We start from the raw sequence: 17,920 nt of genomic DNA, 5'->3' as shown, positions 1-17,920 counted from the left end.
TTCTTTTCTTTGCAACTAGGCAGCTTAAAATAACACCAATACAGTTTAAAAAGGAGAACGAATAATGCTGTAATTACAACCTCAAGGATGATGAATATAACCCATCCATTATGCACTTAAAGGCATAATTACTTTTGACATTTCGTGTTTGTTTGATCTTTCATGTCAAATTCGCCACCAAAGCCATGTGCCTACTAAAATAACCAAGTCAGAAAGACGTACAAAGGAAATTGGTGATTTGGTATTTTTCTTGCTCGATGAGCCAATTTAGAAAAAGGAAAGAAAAGGCTGGCTGAAGTAACAGTACTCCACACTTGTAACATCCAGTTTTTTATTTTTTATTTTTTTTTTATTATTGTTAGTATTTGAATTAATTTGTGTATATTTTAACTAATTTCACAAACCCTCCTAAAATTAACAGTATTCAAAACAAAAATGATTGAACTTTCATGGAGAGTCGAATTTTATCACCACTTGTGGTCAAATGCAAAAAGCCACCCTCCATTTCAATCATCCTCTTAGAAGGTGCTAACACATCTAATAACCCCCGATAGGTCATTTTCAGCCAGAAAAGCCAAGTTAACCAATTGGGACACAACAAATGTAAAAAAAGACGTTTTGTTTTTGGATCTAATCCATGAATTGCTTCTCCGCCAGTAAGCAGAGGATTGAGAATCACAAGCATTCTTATACCTCCGCTACAAGCAACAACCAGCATACATAAACACAGCATCCGCAGCAAATTTTAAGCAACAACGAGTGGGTTTTCCTAATGCGTCGACCATCTACAAACATCTCATGCAAGACATGCCAAAGATGGACAAAAGCTGCAACTTGGCGTCTTTTGATATACGAGGGGACCTTCGAACTTCGAAACGGAACCCAGAATCTTTTATAGACGACAACGAAGTAGAACGAATGAACTTTATCTTACTTGCTCTTTTGCAGCCTTATGAAGAAGACTAAACCTCAACATAAATCCATACTGACACACGGCAATGAAGACAATGTCTGCCACGTGGACCCCGATAACGGGTTATGGCCGCCCCAATAATATATATCAAGTTAGAAAATTTTGTTTTACGCAGAAGCTGGTGTTTAAGGGGGTGGAGGGTCCTTTTCTTTTCCTTGCCAAAATAAAATGCAGAGAGAGAAAAGGGAGGAGAATAACACAGATTCCCCTCAATCATAGGGCGGTGTACCAGTGTCTGAGGTTTAGACCGCACACCAGTCAAGGTATCTCCAGTGATGAGTGATCATCGGCCTGGAAGCAAAATCTTTGCCCTGCATGTTTCAACAAATCAAAGTGATGAATAAAGTAGAAAAACAATGACAGCCATATTAGTTTGACACCTGGTTGATAATGGGTGGAAGGATCCAGCCAACAAAACTAAAGCAAACACATCTTTCAATATGGCCTTTTGAACAAAGAATATAATCAACGAACCACAAGACCAAATCAATTATCGATTTGTTCCTTTGTATCGTTCCACAGCTGGCACAAAAGTGACCACATTTCTAACAAATGATTGATTATTGCTAGAGATCTACATCTGCTCTCCGCAAAGTAACAAGCAACTTAAAAAAGTATGCGATCTCGGTTTGCAAATGTACAATACGCTGTACAATGTTCGTAATTTAGATGACCTGACCTTAATTATATATATTGGGTGAAGGTATCTGACCTAATTCACAAGTAAATAAACATTTGCACTTGCAAGGTGAAAAAAAGAACTAAAGAAAGACCTGTGTCAGTTTTGTCAATATCTCATTTAAACAAAGCAACTTGAAGATAAATATCGGCCGGGTGATTTAATTAAACGAAAATAAGAAATACAGTTCGTAAAACATCTCCAGTTGCGCAGCTGTTCCAACATGACTTTTGCCTCCAGTGGAAGATGCCAGGGAATCTTCTTTATTCAAGTTTTCTTTTGACCAGTCCTTTGAAGAAGTCAAAACTGCAGCCAATGAGAACAAATAACTGTGATTACTCATCTTGGGAGGATAATGAGGAAAGTTCTCTGTATGGAACCAAATCATCTGAATGTAAAACTATACGATACCAATCTCGGCATATTTCAGTGGAAGGCAAGTAGATAATAGCAGATAGTAACACTTAGTAGCACATGGGTTTCTAGCTGTTTTTGAGTTGATGAAAGGAAAATTTAGAAACACAGAAAGTTGATAACGGCCCATTAAAACACGAACCAAGCCAAGGGCTCGAGACATCTGGGTTGAGAAAAGTTACATAGGGGGCACTATGCACATGGGTCCATGTAATCCTTGTATTAGAAAATAAGATACATCAACACATCCTTTCCTCATACAGCTACCTAAAGATATGGTAAAAGTTGCTTTGATATGCTAATGACTGGAAAGTAATGAGAAAGCTAACGATGAGGCTGCAGCCACAAACGTTTCGTCCATAGTGTCAAATGCACCCTAAATCTTATTGGAGGAGAAATCAGGAGACAAATATTCACACATGCACACATACCCATTTATCTCTCTCTTTTTACCACACGAACTTGAATGAAAGAAACACAAGCTTATTGCAAAATTGAACTTAACAGCCTTAACTAGAGAGCAAACTTGAAGAAATGAAATCATCTGATATCTAAAATTTAGGGTGGGGGAACCCTCCCGTTCTTTTAAAAAAAGGAATCCACGAAAACAATCTTCATAGACCTAGCACTATGTTTGCTTATCACATTGCCTCTTGGAATTTTATACAGCTCCTCAGTCAATTGTAGAAAACTTCAAAGCAAAGCAGGACTTGTGCACTATGATTTTGTTGAATAAGTACTACTCATGCACAACCCAGCAAGACACAAACTCATAAATTCTCTTCAAATTCAACTTGGAACAAGTGTAGATTATCCTAAACAACAATATATATCTGGAAAGGTAACACCAATCTACCTATTGCCATCAGGATGAAGTTCACACATTTGATTGTCTTCACCGATAGCTAGCAAATAACCTGAGGATGTCAAACCCTGTAAATAAAACAATCAGCTAAATCTTAGGCTCTAGCACAAGGAACATGACATTTCCACTTATTTAGCACCATTGCAAAATGCAATGGCACCTTATTTTGCAGAATATCATATAACAGGTTTGTCATATCAAGGGGCTTAAGTAACTATTTTTTTTCCAAACTTCATCATTGAAACTGAAATTACAAAATCAAGTATGGATCTTCAGTTTGTAATGTGTACTAGAATAAAACTGTTCCTCAGATCTCCATAGGAGAAAAGAGTGGATTCAAATTGCAAGGTAGCAGCCATCTAGGAACCATATCAATGGTCATACCTGAATGGTGACCACATTCTCCACTACTTGGTTCTCGTTCTTCTCCTGGATGATAACTCTCTGCCCACTACATGAACATCTCAAAACAAAATCATAACCATACATGCAAAAGTTGACAAATGTATTGCAGATTATGATCATTGAATTCAAGAGTTTAGTACAGGATAAAGAGCATAACTATGGTTCCAAGATAACACAGATAGCCTCTGAAGTTCCAATTATAGAAGCATGTGAAAAAAAAAAAAAAATTGCAAATTAGTGAAAGGTGTTCCCAGAAAACAAATCGCTGAAACATGCTTGTCTAAACAATTTAAACATTTCAGATCAGCTGTCTTATAGCACAGAAAGTTGAGCAGTTATCTAGCTCAATATGAGGAATTTTTAAAGCAGAGCGAATAGAAATCTAGTGATGTGTAAACAGTAAAAACCAAAAAAAAAAAAGAATTGGGAATCAAAACACGTGAGAATAGAGTAGGGGATGAGAAAATAGTTGACAGGAAAGATTTGTGGAAACTAACCAGTTACACTTTTAAGGTCAACACACCCAAAGGCCAATGATAATGTGAGCAGCTGAAACAGGGACATTACTGAGAAGATAACAAATGATCCGGTGGTTTGAACACCACATCATCCTAGCTGAAGCAAAGTGTGTGAAACCATATTCTGTTTCCATACGGCAACTAGAATGTGATATTTTTTCTTTTTAATTTCAGTCATTGTTTTCAGGTTTGCCAAGCACCATTCTCAGGTGCAAGGAATTCATAAAAATAGTAATCTAAAACTTCAACGGACTTCAATACATTTCATGGCTACAGAAATAACAGGAGATGATGGACCTCCTTTGCTATGTATCTTAAAGATTATCTGCTTCAAAACTTGTATGGACATAAAATTTCAGAGGAACTGATGAAATGAGAAACTGATAAAACATCTTTGATTTGAATGAACATCAACCTTAATCAATTATAAACATTTCCAGTGCCCCTTTTAGATAAAGCAAACAAGCACACCCAGAAAAGGAAATCATTAACGTAAGAAAGAGGGAATCATGTTAAACACTGGAGAGTGATCAAAATGTACGTCTTACCTGTGTAGCCATGTTTTATAGTAAAGCTCCTCAAGAGTTTGAAATCCTGGATGACATGCCAAAAGGAAAAAAAAAAAAAAAACAAACGAAGAATGAACATGACATTATTGTTATTATTATTATCATCATATGTAATACAATTAGTTTGGCAAGAGAAATGAAAAAAATCACTAGAAACAAACTGCTATTTCTAAAGAATTTTCTGATGCAGCTATGAGAAGATAGAAGGAAACAGCATCAACACAATTAGGAACTTGTAACAAGTCATTGGAATTTATGTTTTTGAGAACTAACCGAACAAAAAACTTAACCTTAGAGTGTATCTAGCCCTTCCATATATGATTAACCAGGGACAAATGAGTAGAGTATGGGGATCCAAAAAAAAAGCCATCAAATCTTCACCCTTTTGCTATCAAACTTCACCATTCATTTTAATGAACCATATAAATTCAATCCATTATCCTACCATTCTAAAATCCCTCAATAGCTGATTCAAGCAGAACTACATGAAGCAGTTGGTTTGGTTAAGAATTAGCATGTGCATTCTGTGACTAGTTGAAAAGTATCAAATCAGCACCCTCAAATCTATCTTAAAGAACTTAATAAGAATAGCTCATTGCAACGCTTTCTGATTTCTGAATAAAGCCAATTCTAGCTGGGGCTTTACAGGCTAGGGGACAACAAACAAATATCTGGAAGAAATTTGAAGCAAACCCCTAAACCCCACAATATGTAAGTAATACAAGAATTAAAAGCAGCAAAACCCAAGTGCACTAGTCTGCAAGTATCCAAGGGAAAGAATAAAAAAGATAACCATGGAGCTAAAATCAAAATCTATTCCACGTATGCAATGGGAGAAGGGAGGGGGTGAAGCCATGAAGCTATAAATAAATCTCAAAAATAATCATTTGAGCTTATGTAACGAATGACTAACAGATATTAAAATTTCCAATCTAACTTCTTTTTTTTCCCCATCCTATATCCAATAATCCTTAAATGTGAGTTACCAAGGTGTTATTTGTCTTCCTTTTATGATGTTAAGTGGCAAGCATACCTCCAAGAAACAACTGGAATAATCATGCATAGACATACATGCCTTTTAACCTAGCAGGATTTCTAAGGAAACATTTCAAGTATGGGCCCTTACCAAATGAATTTATCTGGAAATAAACTCAGTTAATTGCTACAAGAAAATGATAGTTTCAACTTTCGACATGATAAAACCAAAGAAGGTTGGCACGTCTGGATGACATTTCTACAGAATGATTGATAAATGAGATGACATGTTTGATGATGAATATGACTTTTCAAAAAGTATTGGCTCACCTCCATTTATGAAAAGATCATAAAAATTTTCAAACTTATTTAGAAAGGCTGCAACAATATCTTCTCTTCTTAATGTGCATGCAGCAGCAGACAATTCTCTTACGACTGCATTCAAGCATGTTGTTGGTTTCTCATTATCAACATTCAAGCCTATACCTGCAAGATTGTGATGCTATATTATTTGTATCATACATGCAAACTTAGAACCAACCTTCTCTATAATTTGGATTATAGAGAACAAGTGATAAAGAATAAACAAAGTAGCCAGTTAGCAATGTGGAAGTGTGAACATCAGAAAACAATTGCAGATCACAGAAAAAGAATTATATTTACCGGTACTGACATTGAACTTCTTTGATTTATATGTTGAGGTGGAGAGAATGCCTCCAACTTTAAGACCATTTAAATAAAGATCATTTGGCCATTTGATTCTAACATCAATACGCGGTAAGCTCTGAAATAAATCATATACTCCCAAATGAGTGAATCAAACCTCAAACTCACATACTGGCTGGCTGAAAAATTGCAATAAAACAATCATGCATAGCATTGATGGGTAAAGCAGCCACAAGCCACCTTTCAATCAGACACTATCAGGTGAAAATTCTTTAAAAACTTATGTTTTTCACACACAAACGTAATGAGTTACTAGCACTTCGTTCTCTAAGATACATACTCTGAATGCAACTTGACTAATTTACTTGTTTAAGTCATTATGTTCTCTTGTTAAGCAAACATCACTAAGTAAGCGATAATTAGATATCAAATAAGAAAGAGCAAGGTTATAACTAGTTAATGACTGGCAACACCCTTCAATTACGAAGGAAAAAAAAAAACCAACATTTTTGTCGCAAACATCCTTTATTGCCTCTGTAACAGCAAGAGACACTACATATTGCAACAAAGGCACAACTCGTCCATCCTCCATTTGAATGGTAAATGAAAACATCAGGCAACCTTTTGGAGATTCCCACACATTCTTTGATCGACCTGCACAATCAAACATACAAAGTTATAACTATTGATTATTGGAAATCCTAAATCACAGCACGAAATTTATATCACAAACCTCGCCCTTTATATTGAACATCAGCAACGCAAACAGTACCAATTGGAAGCTCACCAAAATTACTGTCAAAAGGAAGGAAAAAAAATTAAGCATCTGAAATTATTATACACACGAAAAAAATCGGAAAATTGAAATTGGAGATTCTTACTTGGAAACGACATCATGAGTTGAAGGCAATATCGGCGACCAGATGAGTAATCTACCGAATTGATTAGTTGAAAGAGAATTCATAAACCGTTCAATACAGAAAGACTCTTCGTCTTGCCGCTGCTGCTTATTAATAATCTCCGAGTGCAAGAGAGTAGAGACTTGCACATTATCAGGCAGTTTAAGAGTGTTATTATTCATTAATGATTTAGCAATTTCATTCTCTGCAGATGATTTTCCGCATAATACCAGCTTACAAGGCGTGCTGCTGCTGCTATCCATTGCTGAACCAAAACAACAACAGCAACAACAAATCAAGATTTAAAAGCATTTCCAGTTGTCAAGAAAGGCTAAGGCATCTGACACGTACCTGTAGCTGCTGCAACTGATCGAGACAGAGTGAATGGGTTTTTCTGGCTTGTAGGAGCAACGAAGTTATGCAGAGAGCGGAGCGAGAGAGAAGCTTGTGGAGAGAGAAAACGCAGGTGAGGAAGCGTGAATGAAGCGCGAGAGAGGCGCGAGAGAAGTTTTTCTGGCATTAGCTAGATTCCGCTCTCTTGGGGTCCAATTCAAGTCGTAAAAAACCTCTTTTCTCTACGGCGTTAGAAGTTTAGTTTGCGGAGAACACAACACGTGTTATAGGAACAGCAGGTGCTTAAAGTTTGTTGTCACTGACGTTTTGGAGCCTTTGGATTATAAAAGCGACACGTCATTCGCAGTAGGAACGGCGGAGAGGTATTTGATGACAAAAGAAATTACACAGCCCAAAATTGTAGGCATGTTTGCGAATGTGAAAATTGGAGGAAGGGAAGGGAAGGTGAGACTAAATATTTAAATTTAAAATAATACTGGAATCGTCTACACTCTCCAGTCTAAAATATTTACAATTCTACTCAACTACCAGATACAAGAAAAAAATAATGGAAAAAATGAGGAGTGAATAATTGTGTTTATGTATGATCTTCAGAGATCAGACTGGAAGTTGCATCGCTGTCTCTCTCCCTGCTTGAGAAGGATAAGCGAAAGTCTGTTGCGCCTGCTATTCGTTTGATGGTTAGACTCTGCCTATGTAGAAAATTGCAAAATGAGATGGTAATTACTCTGGCATTCGTTTGATACGATTTGCCCTTGTCAACTTCATTAATGGAAGCATTCAGTTAATACAGTCAAAGGAGGTAATCAATCATGGAGCTCACAACCGGCTTCGTTCCTTTTCTACTGCCTTCCATGATCAATCAATAGGAGGACGCAAAAATTCACTGGCACAAGGGAACCCCGGCAAGCCCATACAAATTGCTCACGCCACTATAGTTTGGAAAAAAGACAAAATCGTAGGAGCAGGCAGTTTTTCTTCTCACATTGAGTATGATATAAGTACCCTACCATTCCAGAAACTCGCATTTGCATGAGCCAAAGTATTCTGAACAATACCAGTGAGGGAAAAAAAATCATTTTGGGCAAAAATCCTGAAGTTGCCACACAGGAGTTAATTTAGGTTTTCCGCCACCAGGTTGTTTTTGTTATTTTTATTATTATTTATCGTTACAGAAAATCCATGGCTATTACAGTTAAGTAGAAAATCATGTCAGTACTGTGCTATCTTACATAGAAGTTGCGAAAAGCAAGTGAAAGATTACACATCCATTGTCGCGCTGCGCGCATTCAAAAAGAAGATGCATACAAGTAAAGAATTGGAGTTCAATTCTTCTGTTTGAAGGCATAATTAAACAACAGGGATGTGTACAGTGGACGGACAAGATTTCTCAGATTCCCAAACGAGAAGAAGACCTTCCCAGAGTTGACTACCTGAAACCATGCCTATCCTCTCTCTAACTTTGCTAAACACTCCCGGAGCTGAAAACAAAGCTTAGACATCTGGGAGAGCAACTTACATTGTTGGTCTCGCGATGTTAATGACTCGGGTGTGAGAGTACCTGGGTTAAGCAATTGTTGGAGCTCACGGCATAGCACAGAAGCTTCTTGGTCACCGCTACAAGTTTCTGAGACAAGTTGAAGCAGTTTACAACCTTGTTTCTGAGATACTGATGGTTGAGTTGGTACTGGTGGAACAAGAAAAGGGTGTTGGAGTAATTGAGGGATTCTCCACCTCTCGTTCCGGTCCCAAGCCAAGCATTTTTTCATAAGATCAAGAAGCCATGGGTTGGAAACTGGCTCATAAGTTATCTCATGGTTTGGATCTGTTATAACTTTGAACTTGGCCCAGAAAGTCTTGAACTCAGAAAAGGGGGTTCTTCCATACACCATTTGGTAAAGGATACAGCCAAGGGACCAAATATCTGATGGTCGACCACACTTTATGGTGTTTCCATTCGCATCACTCTCATTGCACATGAATGCCTCTGGAGACATGTAGCTCAGGGTACCTACCTGCAGAAACAGAATATGAACCACTAAGCAAAATAACACTAACTAAAGAACCTCTTAAATAAGCTAAATTGACAATTAAGCAATCCTCTTCATTCAAAAATACACAGAACAAAAGAAGGGCGTGTTCTTAGGTGGCAACATGCGGTCAGTCAACAGAAGGGCACATACAAGGTGGAATCTGCATTCTGATGCAATCATACTTCTAAATCTAATAATAGTTTGGAAAATCAAATACAAGGAATAAGTAAAGTCTACCTGTGAATCCCTTTGAATATTAGTGGTATCATTCATTATGGCTTTGGCGATACCAAAATCAATCAACTTCAGAGAACCTTTGACAAGAAGAAAATTTGCTGGCTTCAGGTCAGAGTGCACGATACGTTCCTCATGAATGGTATTGACAGCTTGAAGTATTTGCTGCAAAATATTTGAACAAAACAATGTCATGCACTGCCATTCAAATAACAATGAATAAAACAAAAAATTATGCCTTAGACCAACAAATTCTGTGTGTTTTCAAGATGATGTAAATTTTCTATTTTTTAGTATCATATGAAGACAATGTTGCATTGCTCAGATAAACAAGTGTGTTTCCTCATCCATGCCAAATACCCTTCCATACAAACTATGAGAGAGATGGAAAATGAAAAAATGCCAATAATCAACATCATGCAAAATTAGAAATTTATCCACCCCGTGATGCAGACAAAGTCCCAATAATGAAAACAGGGGCATCATTACAGTGCTTCCTTTAAACAAAGACAAAATGCTCCCCACTATTCAAAATGACTTCATTCTAGCATTAAAAACTGACATCCGAATTAGTAGCTATAGCTATCAATCTGTAATATGAGAAATAGCTATAGAGTGTTAATATAAATTAAACTGCAACTATGATGCAAGGCCAGGTGAAGCCCGAGGACCTGCCAGTAAAATCTCAGCCAATTCTCATTTATCGTCTGGTTGGAGCTATCCATCTCCTTCCATTTCTGGGCCAGCATGTGAGCCAAATCAATTTCCCCATATTCAAGGACCATGTATATACACCCATCATCCTTAACTCTTCCATCTTTATTACTTATGGAGCTACTCATGACTTCATGGAGCAAAGCTTTATCTGTCACCTAATTCCAAAAGAGAGTGTTAGAGATCTAGTAGATGAATAAATCAAGAACAGATGTCAAGCCTTTAAGATATGGATTCTGATGAGAAGAAAAAAGAACATCAATATAAAAGACCTATTCTTCTGGCACAGAAGATTTATCGTCTTCTATAATGTTATCTCGAAGCACATATGTACAACCACAAGGTATAGAGTTTGAGTAAATTGCAAACATGATTGCCCCAGTTAAATCATATCATTTATAAGCATGATTCTTTTAAGGATGCAAGTGAGTACCTCATAGTCTATTAACTGTATAATGTTGTTCTTCCCCTTTAGTTTGTTTAGATATAGAATTTCCTGGCAAAAACCATATGCAGTTCCATAATCACGACCCTTGAGCTTGATTTTCTTGAGTGCATAGATTGTACAGTCTGAGGAAATGACTTTGTGAACCTCACTGCTTCCTCCACTTCCTATCTTACCAAGCCTTTGATAGAGCTTCCCATTAACTTTAAAGAACAAATCTGGATCATAACTCCTTTTCCGAGGTATTGATGTGCCTTTACTGCTTGCAACCTTTTCTTTGTTTTCTGGTTTAGAAGGCTCCAACTTCACATTTGAAGATGGGTTTCTGGACATTGGACGCTGAGATTGGACATCAGTACCATCATCTGCGGGTCCTCTCTCCTTGGCGGGCTTATGAACAAGAGAAGGATTGTTTGCAATGTCATGTGCCTCAGGCATGCTTCCCTTTTGCTCCTTAGGCAGGTTAAGCTCCTTAAATTGGGAATGAATAGCAGAGGTGGAAGGCTGGGTTGCAGTGGCTCTCATGTCAATTAGCATAGCACTTGTGTCCTTCAATAAAGGATGTGACAGCTGCTCCAAATTCCTTGGAGTTGCATGCAAAGAATTTGCATTAGAATCCCTCAAAGGTTCGACAGCAGCTTGAGAACCACTCTCTGTATGCAGACGAGAGCAATAAGTCGTTGAGTTAAGCATGGGTGCCGAAGTAGAATGAACAGATGTTGTGGTAGCACAAGATGGACCAACAGATGATTGAGTAGCTGGTTGGTTTAAGAAGTTCCTCAATTGATGCAACTGATCCTGAACAACCATTGCTCTCTTTGCTAGTGATGTTACAGCTCCATCAGATCTCGAAGTGACATCTGATTCCATGTTCTGAAAGTTCTGCTGCTTCATTTCATCATTAATCACATTTGACACCTCTACTTGATTGCTCACATCCCATTCCATTTCTGTCAATGCAAGTGAACCCATATGAGAAGACAAGTTCTCCAATCCAGTGGCCATTCCATCATCGGCCCCTGCAAGTTAGAAGATAACAGTACATATATATATGTCCACAGTACAAAACTTAAAAGCTGTTGCCACGGCATCTTAGATTAGATGACAAACAACAAGTAATCCAACAAAACCAACTTTCAAACGATCACTCAAAAAAGCAAGGAGCAGTATATTACCCTGGGAAGTGGCCTTGTTCACTGTCAAAAACTGGACTTTTCTCTTACCATCAACAAGTTGAGATTCTACACATGCCAGGTGCACCTGATTATCCTCTTTAGTAGCAATAACAGATTCTGGTTGCTCTCTCTGTCCATCAAGCGGATTGAAACTCTCATCAAACGTCTTTGTAATGGTTCCTGGAAACGGAGATGCATCTTCATGAGTTTCCCTAGTAGCAGCAACTGGATTCTTTGTTTGCAAAATTGAATCTTTACTTAGAGGAACAACATCTTGAGACTTCTTCGTCCCTGTATTAGGATCCACATTTGAAGCTACGGTTCTCGATGCTTCACGCTGTGGAATCAACGTACGCCTAGGCTTTATACTATTATTCGTTTGCATTATACCTAAAACGAGCATGCCAAACACTTAGAACTTCGACATATATTACAATTTAACGGTCAAAAAGTCATAATTAAAGTATTTTGGTCACAAATTAAAAAAAAAATTCTTCGAACTTGACTTCAAGATGAAGAAGTTGATTCCAAATTAACTAACACAATCGTGAACATAGCAATCAGCATTCCTGGATTAAGCCTTAATTTCATTTTATAGTAAATAACAATAGATAAATAAATGAATGAATGTGCCAAATTTTAAACCCTAATTTTCAGAACTTCTTAGTAAAAGCGATATCTAGAGAGATCGAAAGCACAAAAAGTTACAGATAGGGGTGGTGGTACCGAGGGGGCGGTGGCGCTTGAAGGCGGCTTGGACATGCCTGAGAAAGTCCGGGGGGGAGGAGGAGGAAGAGAACGAGGACGAAGATGAAGTCGTGTCGGCGGCGTTGGTGACCGGACGAACGAGATTTTTTGGCGGGGGTACAGATGGGAGAGGAAGGTTAGCCTCCCTGTCCATGGCCGGATCTCAACGGCATTTCCGTCGAGGAGAGGAGCAGTTTGTGAAGGAGAAGACAGAAACGAAGATACTTATCTGGAGGAGAGATATTTTAATTAGAAGGAATTAGGTTAGGGCATGCGTGCTGTCCATGACGATGAGGAGGAAGCATCGGAATTTTTTAGTGCCCTGTGTTTTGTGTGTCACGTTGAGAAAGTGGAACAGCATTCCATCCGCTGTTCTTGCCAGAGCCAACTGAGCAAGAGCAGCGTTGAAGTTTTGAAATGACTTGTTGGCGCCCTTGAATCTTGGTTGTTTGCTGTATTTGGGCCTTTATTGGGCTTTTTCTTTTTTCAGCTCTGAACCATTTAATATTGAGTAAATTATAAATTAGTACATGTAATCTTGCAAAATGAATTAAATAGTTATTTTAGTTTTAAAAAAATAATTAATTGGTCTTCTATTTTAAAATATAGTCATGATTAGTTTTATCACTCAGGGGTAAAATTTCAAATTAATTTTGAATGTAATGGAAAATTGTGTTAGTGATGTTCGTACATTTTAAAATATAATGATTTTTTTTCATTAAAAACGTAAACATTTTGTTTTTGCATATATGCTGTTTATGTTAGAAGAATGAGTTAATGTTATGTTAGAAGAATTAGTTTTAAAAAATAATTAATTAGTCTTCTAACTCCAGGCATGCTTGTTTCTTTTTATGAGTGGATGATGGGTCATCCACTTATTTTTTCTCTTTAGAGTAAAAAAATGGGTGGCTAGTCACCCGCTAGGTTATTGCCCATAAAACCAGGGGGTTGCGAGGGTTGGCTTGAAAAATCAATTTTTCATCTATTTTCACATGAAAACACAATGACTCATTAATCCAAAAACATTTTAAAATCAATCTAAAAGGTAAATATAAACTAAATCAAAAAGATTTAAATGAAAATTTATTTACTCTTTTCAGCCATGTTTATAAAAAAAAAAATCACCATTATTTATTCTCCTCGTCAAATTGAATCACTTTGACACTAATTCTCTGTTTGTTTCACGGAAAACGAATTCCTGGAATTCGTTTTCCTTACTTTCCCATGTTTGGGAATAAATGTTAAACAGTAAGTCAACGGAAACTTAATTCCGGTCAACGTAAAATCGTTACTCTGAGAAAGGAAAGTGTTTTCCTTCTGTTAAAGAAAGGAAAACACTTTCCTTTTGGCGTAGCGCACGCCTGGCGAATTTTAATTCACAGCTACAGTAGCATTCACATTTTAATTCACTGCTACAGTAGCAGTGAATTAAAATGCAATGCTACTGTAGCAGCGAATTATAATTCACTGCTGTAGCATTGCATTATAATTCGCTGCTGTAGCATTGCATTATAATTCGCTGCTACTGTAGCAGTGAATTAAAATGCAAAGAGTTAGTTTATTTTATTTAAGTAATGAGTTTTTGATTAAATCAAAGTTTAATTAAGTCTTCAAACTCATCAACTCTTCAATTAAACTCTTGATTTCATTAATTAAAATAATCTAAAATTTAATTAAATCAATTCTCCAATTAAACCCTTGATTTAATTAATTAAACTAGTCAAGAGTTTAATTAAATCTTTAAACTTCTAATCATGTTGCCCTTAACCCAAATTTTAATTCATCCTTTATTTATTTTATTTGTATTTGTCATCATTTTTTTTTTAAATAATAAAAATAAAAAAGATCAAAATTGAGTTATGACAATTGTAAGTGATTAAATATTTTATATTAAATATTTTATATATATTAGATAAACTTGAAAAAAAAATTAATTCATTAATAAATTATTTTCCAGTTCATTTTCCATAGCACAACCAAACACTGGAAAGTGTTTTCCAGTTCATTTTCCATAACACTACCAAATATCAGAAAATACTTTCCTGGAATTCACTTTCCAGGAATTCACTTTCCAAAAGGAAACCACTTTCCTGCAAACAAACGGAGCCTTTAGTCATTTTAATCATCACAGTGTGGCTAACTGCCAACTTTTTTTCTTTTTTTGTAGTTTACTTGTACTTTATCCCTCTAGTCTTCAAATCATGAATTAAAAACTAAACAAAATGAATTTTTAAATCAAAATAAAATTTTTATAAATTTTGATTGGTCATATATTTTTTATGTATTTTATATTGTGGTCCTTTTTATTTTAATTTTATCTCTTCACTAAAATTTTAAACCTTATCTCATAAAATTAGGTCACAAGATTGATCAAATAATAAAATATTCTACAATGAAATTAAAAAAATAAAAAAACAAAAATAAAATAAAAAGGGGAAGGTGTTTTATTATTTGTACGAGTAGTGAAACACCATTAAAAACTCTAGTTTTTTTTTTTTAGTGTCTAGGTTGATATTATAATTATAATTTTAACTCTTTTTATGATATTTCTTAATTTATTTTTGGGTGTTGAGGAGTAGAAAAGGAAAAAGAATAGCATAAAAAGATTGAAGAAAATAAGATATATTTTGGATTATAGATAAATATTAAATTAAACACCATCAACACTAATTAATCAATCAATCAATTCTTAGAGTTCGTTTGTTTGCATGGTTGCTTATGCGTTTCAAGCCTAAAATATTTCTACCTAAAAGGATGTTAAAAAATAATATAAATTATATATTTCAACCCTACCTAACAATTTAAAATAATAAATTGGAATAATTAATAGTAAAAATAAACAATAAAACAGGGGAATAGTGCTTACAGATACCTTGCTTTGGAGTGCACTGACCGTCAACAGCACTGTTTTCATTTTAATCTCAATGCTTGGGAAAAGAAACTATTCTTTAATGTCATTTTTAAAATAAAAAAAATATAGCTTTACCGTGTAATTCAAGGCCTCATTTGTCAGGAAATAAATTCTTTTTAAAAAGTGAGTTTAATGAAAAGTAATTTTTAAGAAAATAAATTATTTTTAATGTTTGATTGTATAATAAAAAATAAGTTGAAACTATTTTATGGTATAAATTAAGTTGAAAAATAAGTGTTTCCAAGTCAATTTTTTTTAAATAGTAGTATTTCTAAAATAGTGCCATAACATTTTTTTCTATTTGATGATTCTTGAAAATATTTTCTTTTATATTCTATTTAATTATATATGATTACCGTGTAGCAGAACATGTATATTTCAATGTGTTTTATAGCAATACTATATAAAGTAAAACATTATATACACTGATATATTAAATTAGTATAACTTTTAATAAATATTTTATATTGATGTATCCTAAGGCATCACTTACACTATATATTATTATTTTATTATTTATAATAATATTATTTATTTCAAAATTATTTTATTAATATATAATGTTGATATATACTTAAATAATAAAGTGCTGTATTTCTGCATGTAGAAGTGGTTTTTACTGTATTGAATTAGAAAACATTTTTAACTCTTTAAATCTTATATTTTTCTGTTATAAAAAACTGGAGTCAGAAAAATGTTCAAACCACACCTAAATTAATAATATATACATACGTGACTACAAGATTTTAATTTATAATTATTTAATTATTAAAATTTTGATATCATATTAAATAAAAACTTAAATTCAGATAATTAAATCATTAAGCTAATAGATGATTTTATATTAATTCACACAATAACACCGATCAAGCAGGCCACTGGACTTAACTCAGTTGGCATTCATACACAAGCAAAGCACTCGAAAGTCATAATCTGTACTTTCTAATATAGAAGGGAGGAGAGAATCGCACCATAGCGGGGAGTCTGCTTTCAGAAATCAAGAACAATATTACCTTTCTTTTCTTTTTGACGTGAGAGCAATTTTACTGATGTCAAGTGATTTCCTTGATAAAATAACCGAGAAGTCATTTCTCGAGATTGCCGAGTCCGAATTATATTTACACCGAGACAAGGAGGCCAGAAAAGAGTTACAGCAGAAGAACGTCGAGACCCCAACAAGAGGAAGGGAGGAGAGGATTACTGTCGTGTACTGACTTCTGGCACCAACACCGAAAACGACATAAACAGTCAAAGCCCAAAAGTCATCCTATCACAGATCACAATTTCAGTCCTCGTAGACATGATGGCACCCTGACAACAAAAATACTTTGATTTACTTCGGTATCCTATCACACTTCCTTCAGTTTTTTCTTTTTCTGCACCTGGGAACCTCTCACCTTTTTATAGACTATGAACTCGGTAAATTTTTCTCATCCAACCTCAATTTATCACACAGTTGTCAATTTGCAGCTAACAAAGCAAATCATAATACTAGTAACCAAAACCATTCTACACTAAATATCTAGGAGGTGATTTAATAATAATAATTTTAAATTAAAAAGTTTATTTTATTTATGATCTCATATTTGAACTCTGTAATTATTTATATGATAACTACTAAAAACTTATATAATCGTTAATTTCAAGATTCATGAGGTGTGCGATGTCTGTTTGTTCCAGGGATACATTCTCTTTCGTTTTCGTGCCCAAAGCAAAATCCAATGCATTGCAGGGCTGCTCAAAAGTAGAGGAACCAGCATCAGGCAAGTTGGTTTTGGGTCATCTGGGCTAATTAAGGGATGTATCGTTCATTTTCCTAACAACTGGCCCGTCGAGCCCAATACCAGTTTTATTTTATTGCAGTCGTTGATCGGAATTTGGAAATCCAATCTCCAAATTGTGATAGATTTTCTCTCCTCCGGTGACTGGGTTCATTAGAATTTTAAAGAGCATTGGCTATCGATGCATCGAGAGGTACATAGGGCAAAGCAATGCCTTGGAAGGGGAAAGCATGTGAAGATTTTCCTATGAAGCTGTAGTGGTATAGATTTTCTCGAGGAAGGGGAAAGCAGTCAAATTATAGGAGAGCCATCATTACAAACGCCCTGGTTATTTCTGCGAAACTAATCATTCTATTTGGCATTCGGGATCAAGTGCTCTCATATTGGGCACTAACTTTTTTGAGCGGGAGCACCTCTCCTTTCCTTGGACAGGTAATTTTTAACAACCATTTTTTTAAAATGATTTTATACGATCTAACTAATATTATAAATTCATATGAAAGTCACTTTTCTTTTCTATGCCGATTGCAGTGGTCCTGAGAATATATTTTACAGTGTGATAA

At 35.4% G+C, this 17,920-nt stretch overlaps 2 protein-coding genes across 6 annotated transcripts; both read right to left on the bottom strand.

The window, feature by feature from the left end:
- Nucleotides 1-1,628: 1,628 nt before the first annotated feature.
- LOC118041751 (biotin--protein ligase 2) lies at nucleotides 1,629-7,633 on the bottom strand. 2 transcript variants are annotated; one of them, XM_035049236.2, is made up of 10 exons: nucleotides 7,315-7,568; nucleotides 6,946-7,228; nucleotides 6,798-6,859; nucleotides 6,570-6,718; nucleotides 6,062-6,182; nucleotides 5,729-5,884; nucleotides 4,403-4,448; nucleotides 3,316-3,382; nucleotides 2,923-2,999; nucleotides 1,629-1,958 (listed from the first exon to the last, which is right to left on the bottom strand). In XM_035049236.2, exons 1-10 carry the CDS (start codon nucleotides 7,481-7,483, stop codon nucleotides 1,916-1,918), a joined length of 1,173 nt encoding a protein of 390 aa, XP_034905127.1. In that variant the 5' UTR covers nucleotides 7,484-7,568; the 3' UTR covers nucleotides 1,629-1,915. The 2 variants fall into 2 exon arrangements, 1 of the variants encoding a protein (XP_034905127.1); XR_012167899.1 differs by lacking the exon at nucleotides 1,629-1,958 and having other exon boundaries at nucleotides 3,316-3,521; nucleotides 7,315-7,633.
- An 879-nt stretch (nucleotides 7,634-8,512) lies between these two features.
- On the bottom strand, nucleotides 8,513-13,071 carry LOC118041752 (serine/threonine-protein kinase MPS1). 4 transcript variants are annotated; one of them, XM_073404491.1, is made up of 7 exons: nucleotides 12,645-13,071; nucleotides 12,177-12,308; nucleotides 11,919-12,098; nucleotides 10,732-11,762; nucleotides 10,256-10,456; nucleotides 9,588-9,749; nucleotides 8,513-9,332 (listed from the first exon to the last, which is right to left on the bottom strand). In XM_073404491.1, the coding sequence occupies exons 1-7, from the start codon at nucleotides 12,817-12,819 to the stop codon at nucleotides 8,763-8,765; spliced, it is 2,451 nt and encodes an 816-aa protein (XP_073260592.1). In that variant the 5' UTR covers nucleotides 12,820-13,071; the 3' UTR covers nucleotides 8,513-8,762. The 4 variants fall into 4 exon arrangements, with proteins under 4 accessions (XP_073260592.1, XP_034905128.1, XP_034905129.1 ...); XM_035049237.2 differs by having other exon boundaries at nucleotides 11,919-12,308; XM_035049238.2 differs by having other exon boundaries at nucleotides 10,732-11,693; nucleotides 11,919-12,308.
- Nucleotides 13,072-17,920: the final 4,849 nt, after the last annotated feature.

This window comes from Populus alba, chromosome 14 (genome assembly GCF_005239225.2).
Source record: "Populus alba chromosome 14, ASM523922v2, whole genome shotgun sequence".
Lineage (NCBI taxonomy): Eukaryota > Viridiplantae > Streptophyta > Magnoliopsida > Malpighiales > Salicaceae > Populus > Populus alba.
This window is presented reverse-complemented; position numbering and strand designations above follow the sequence as displayed.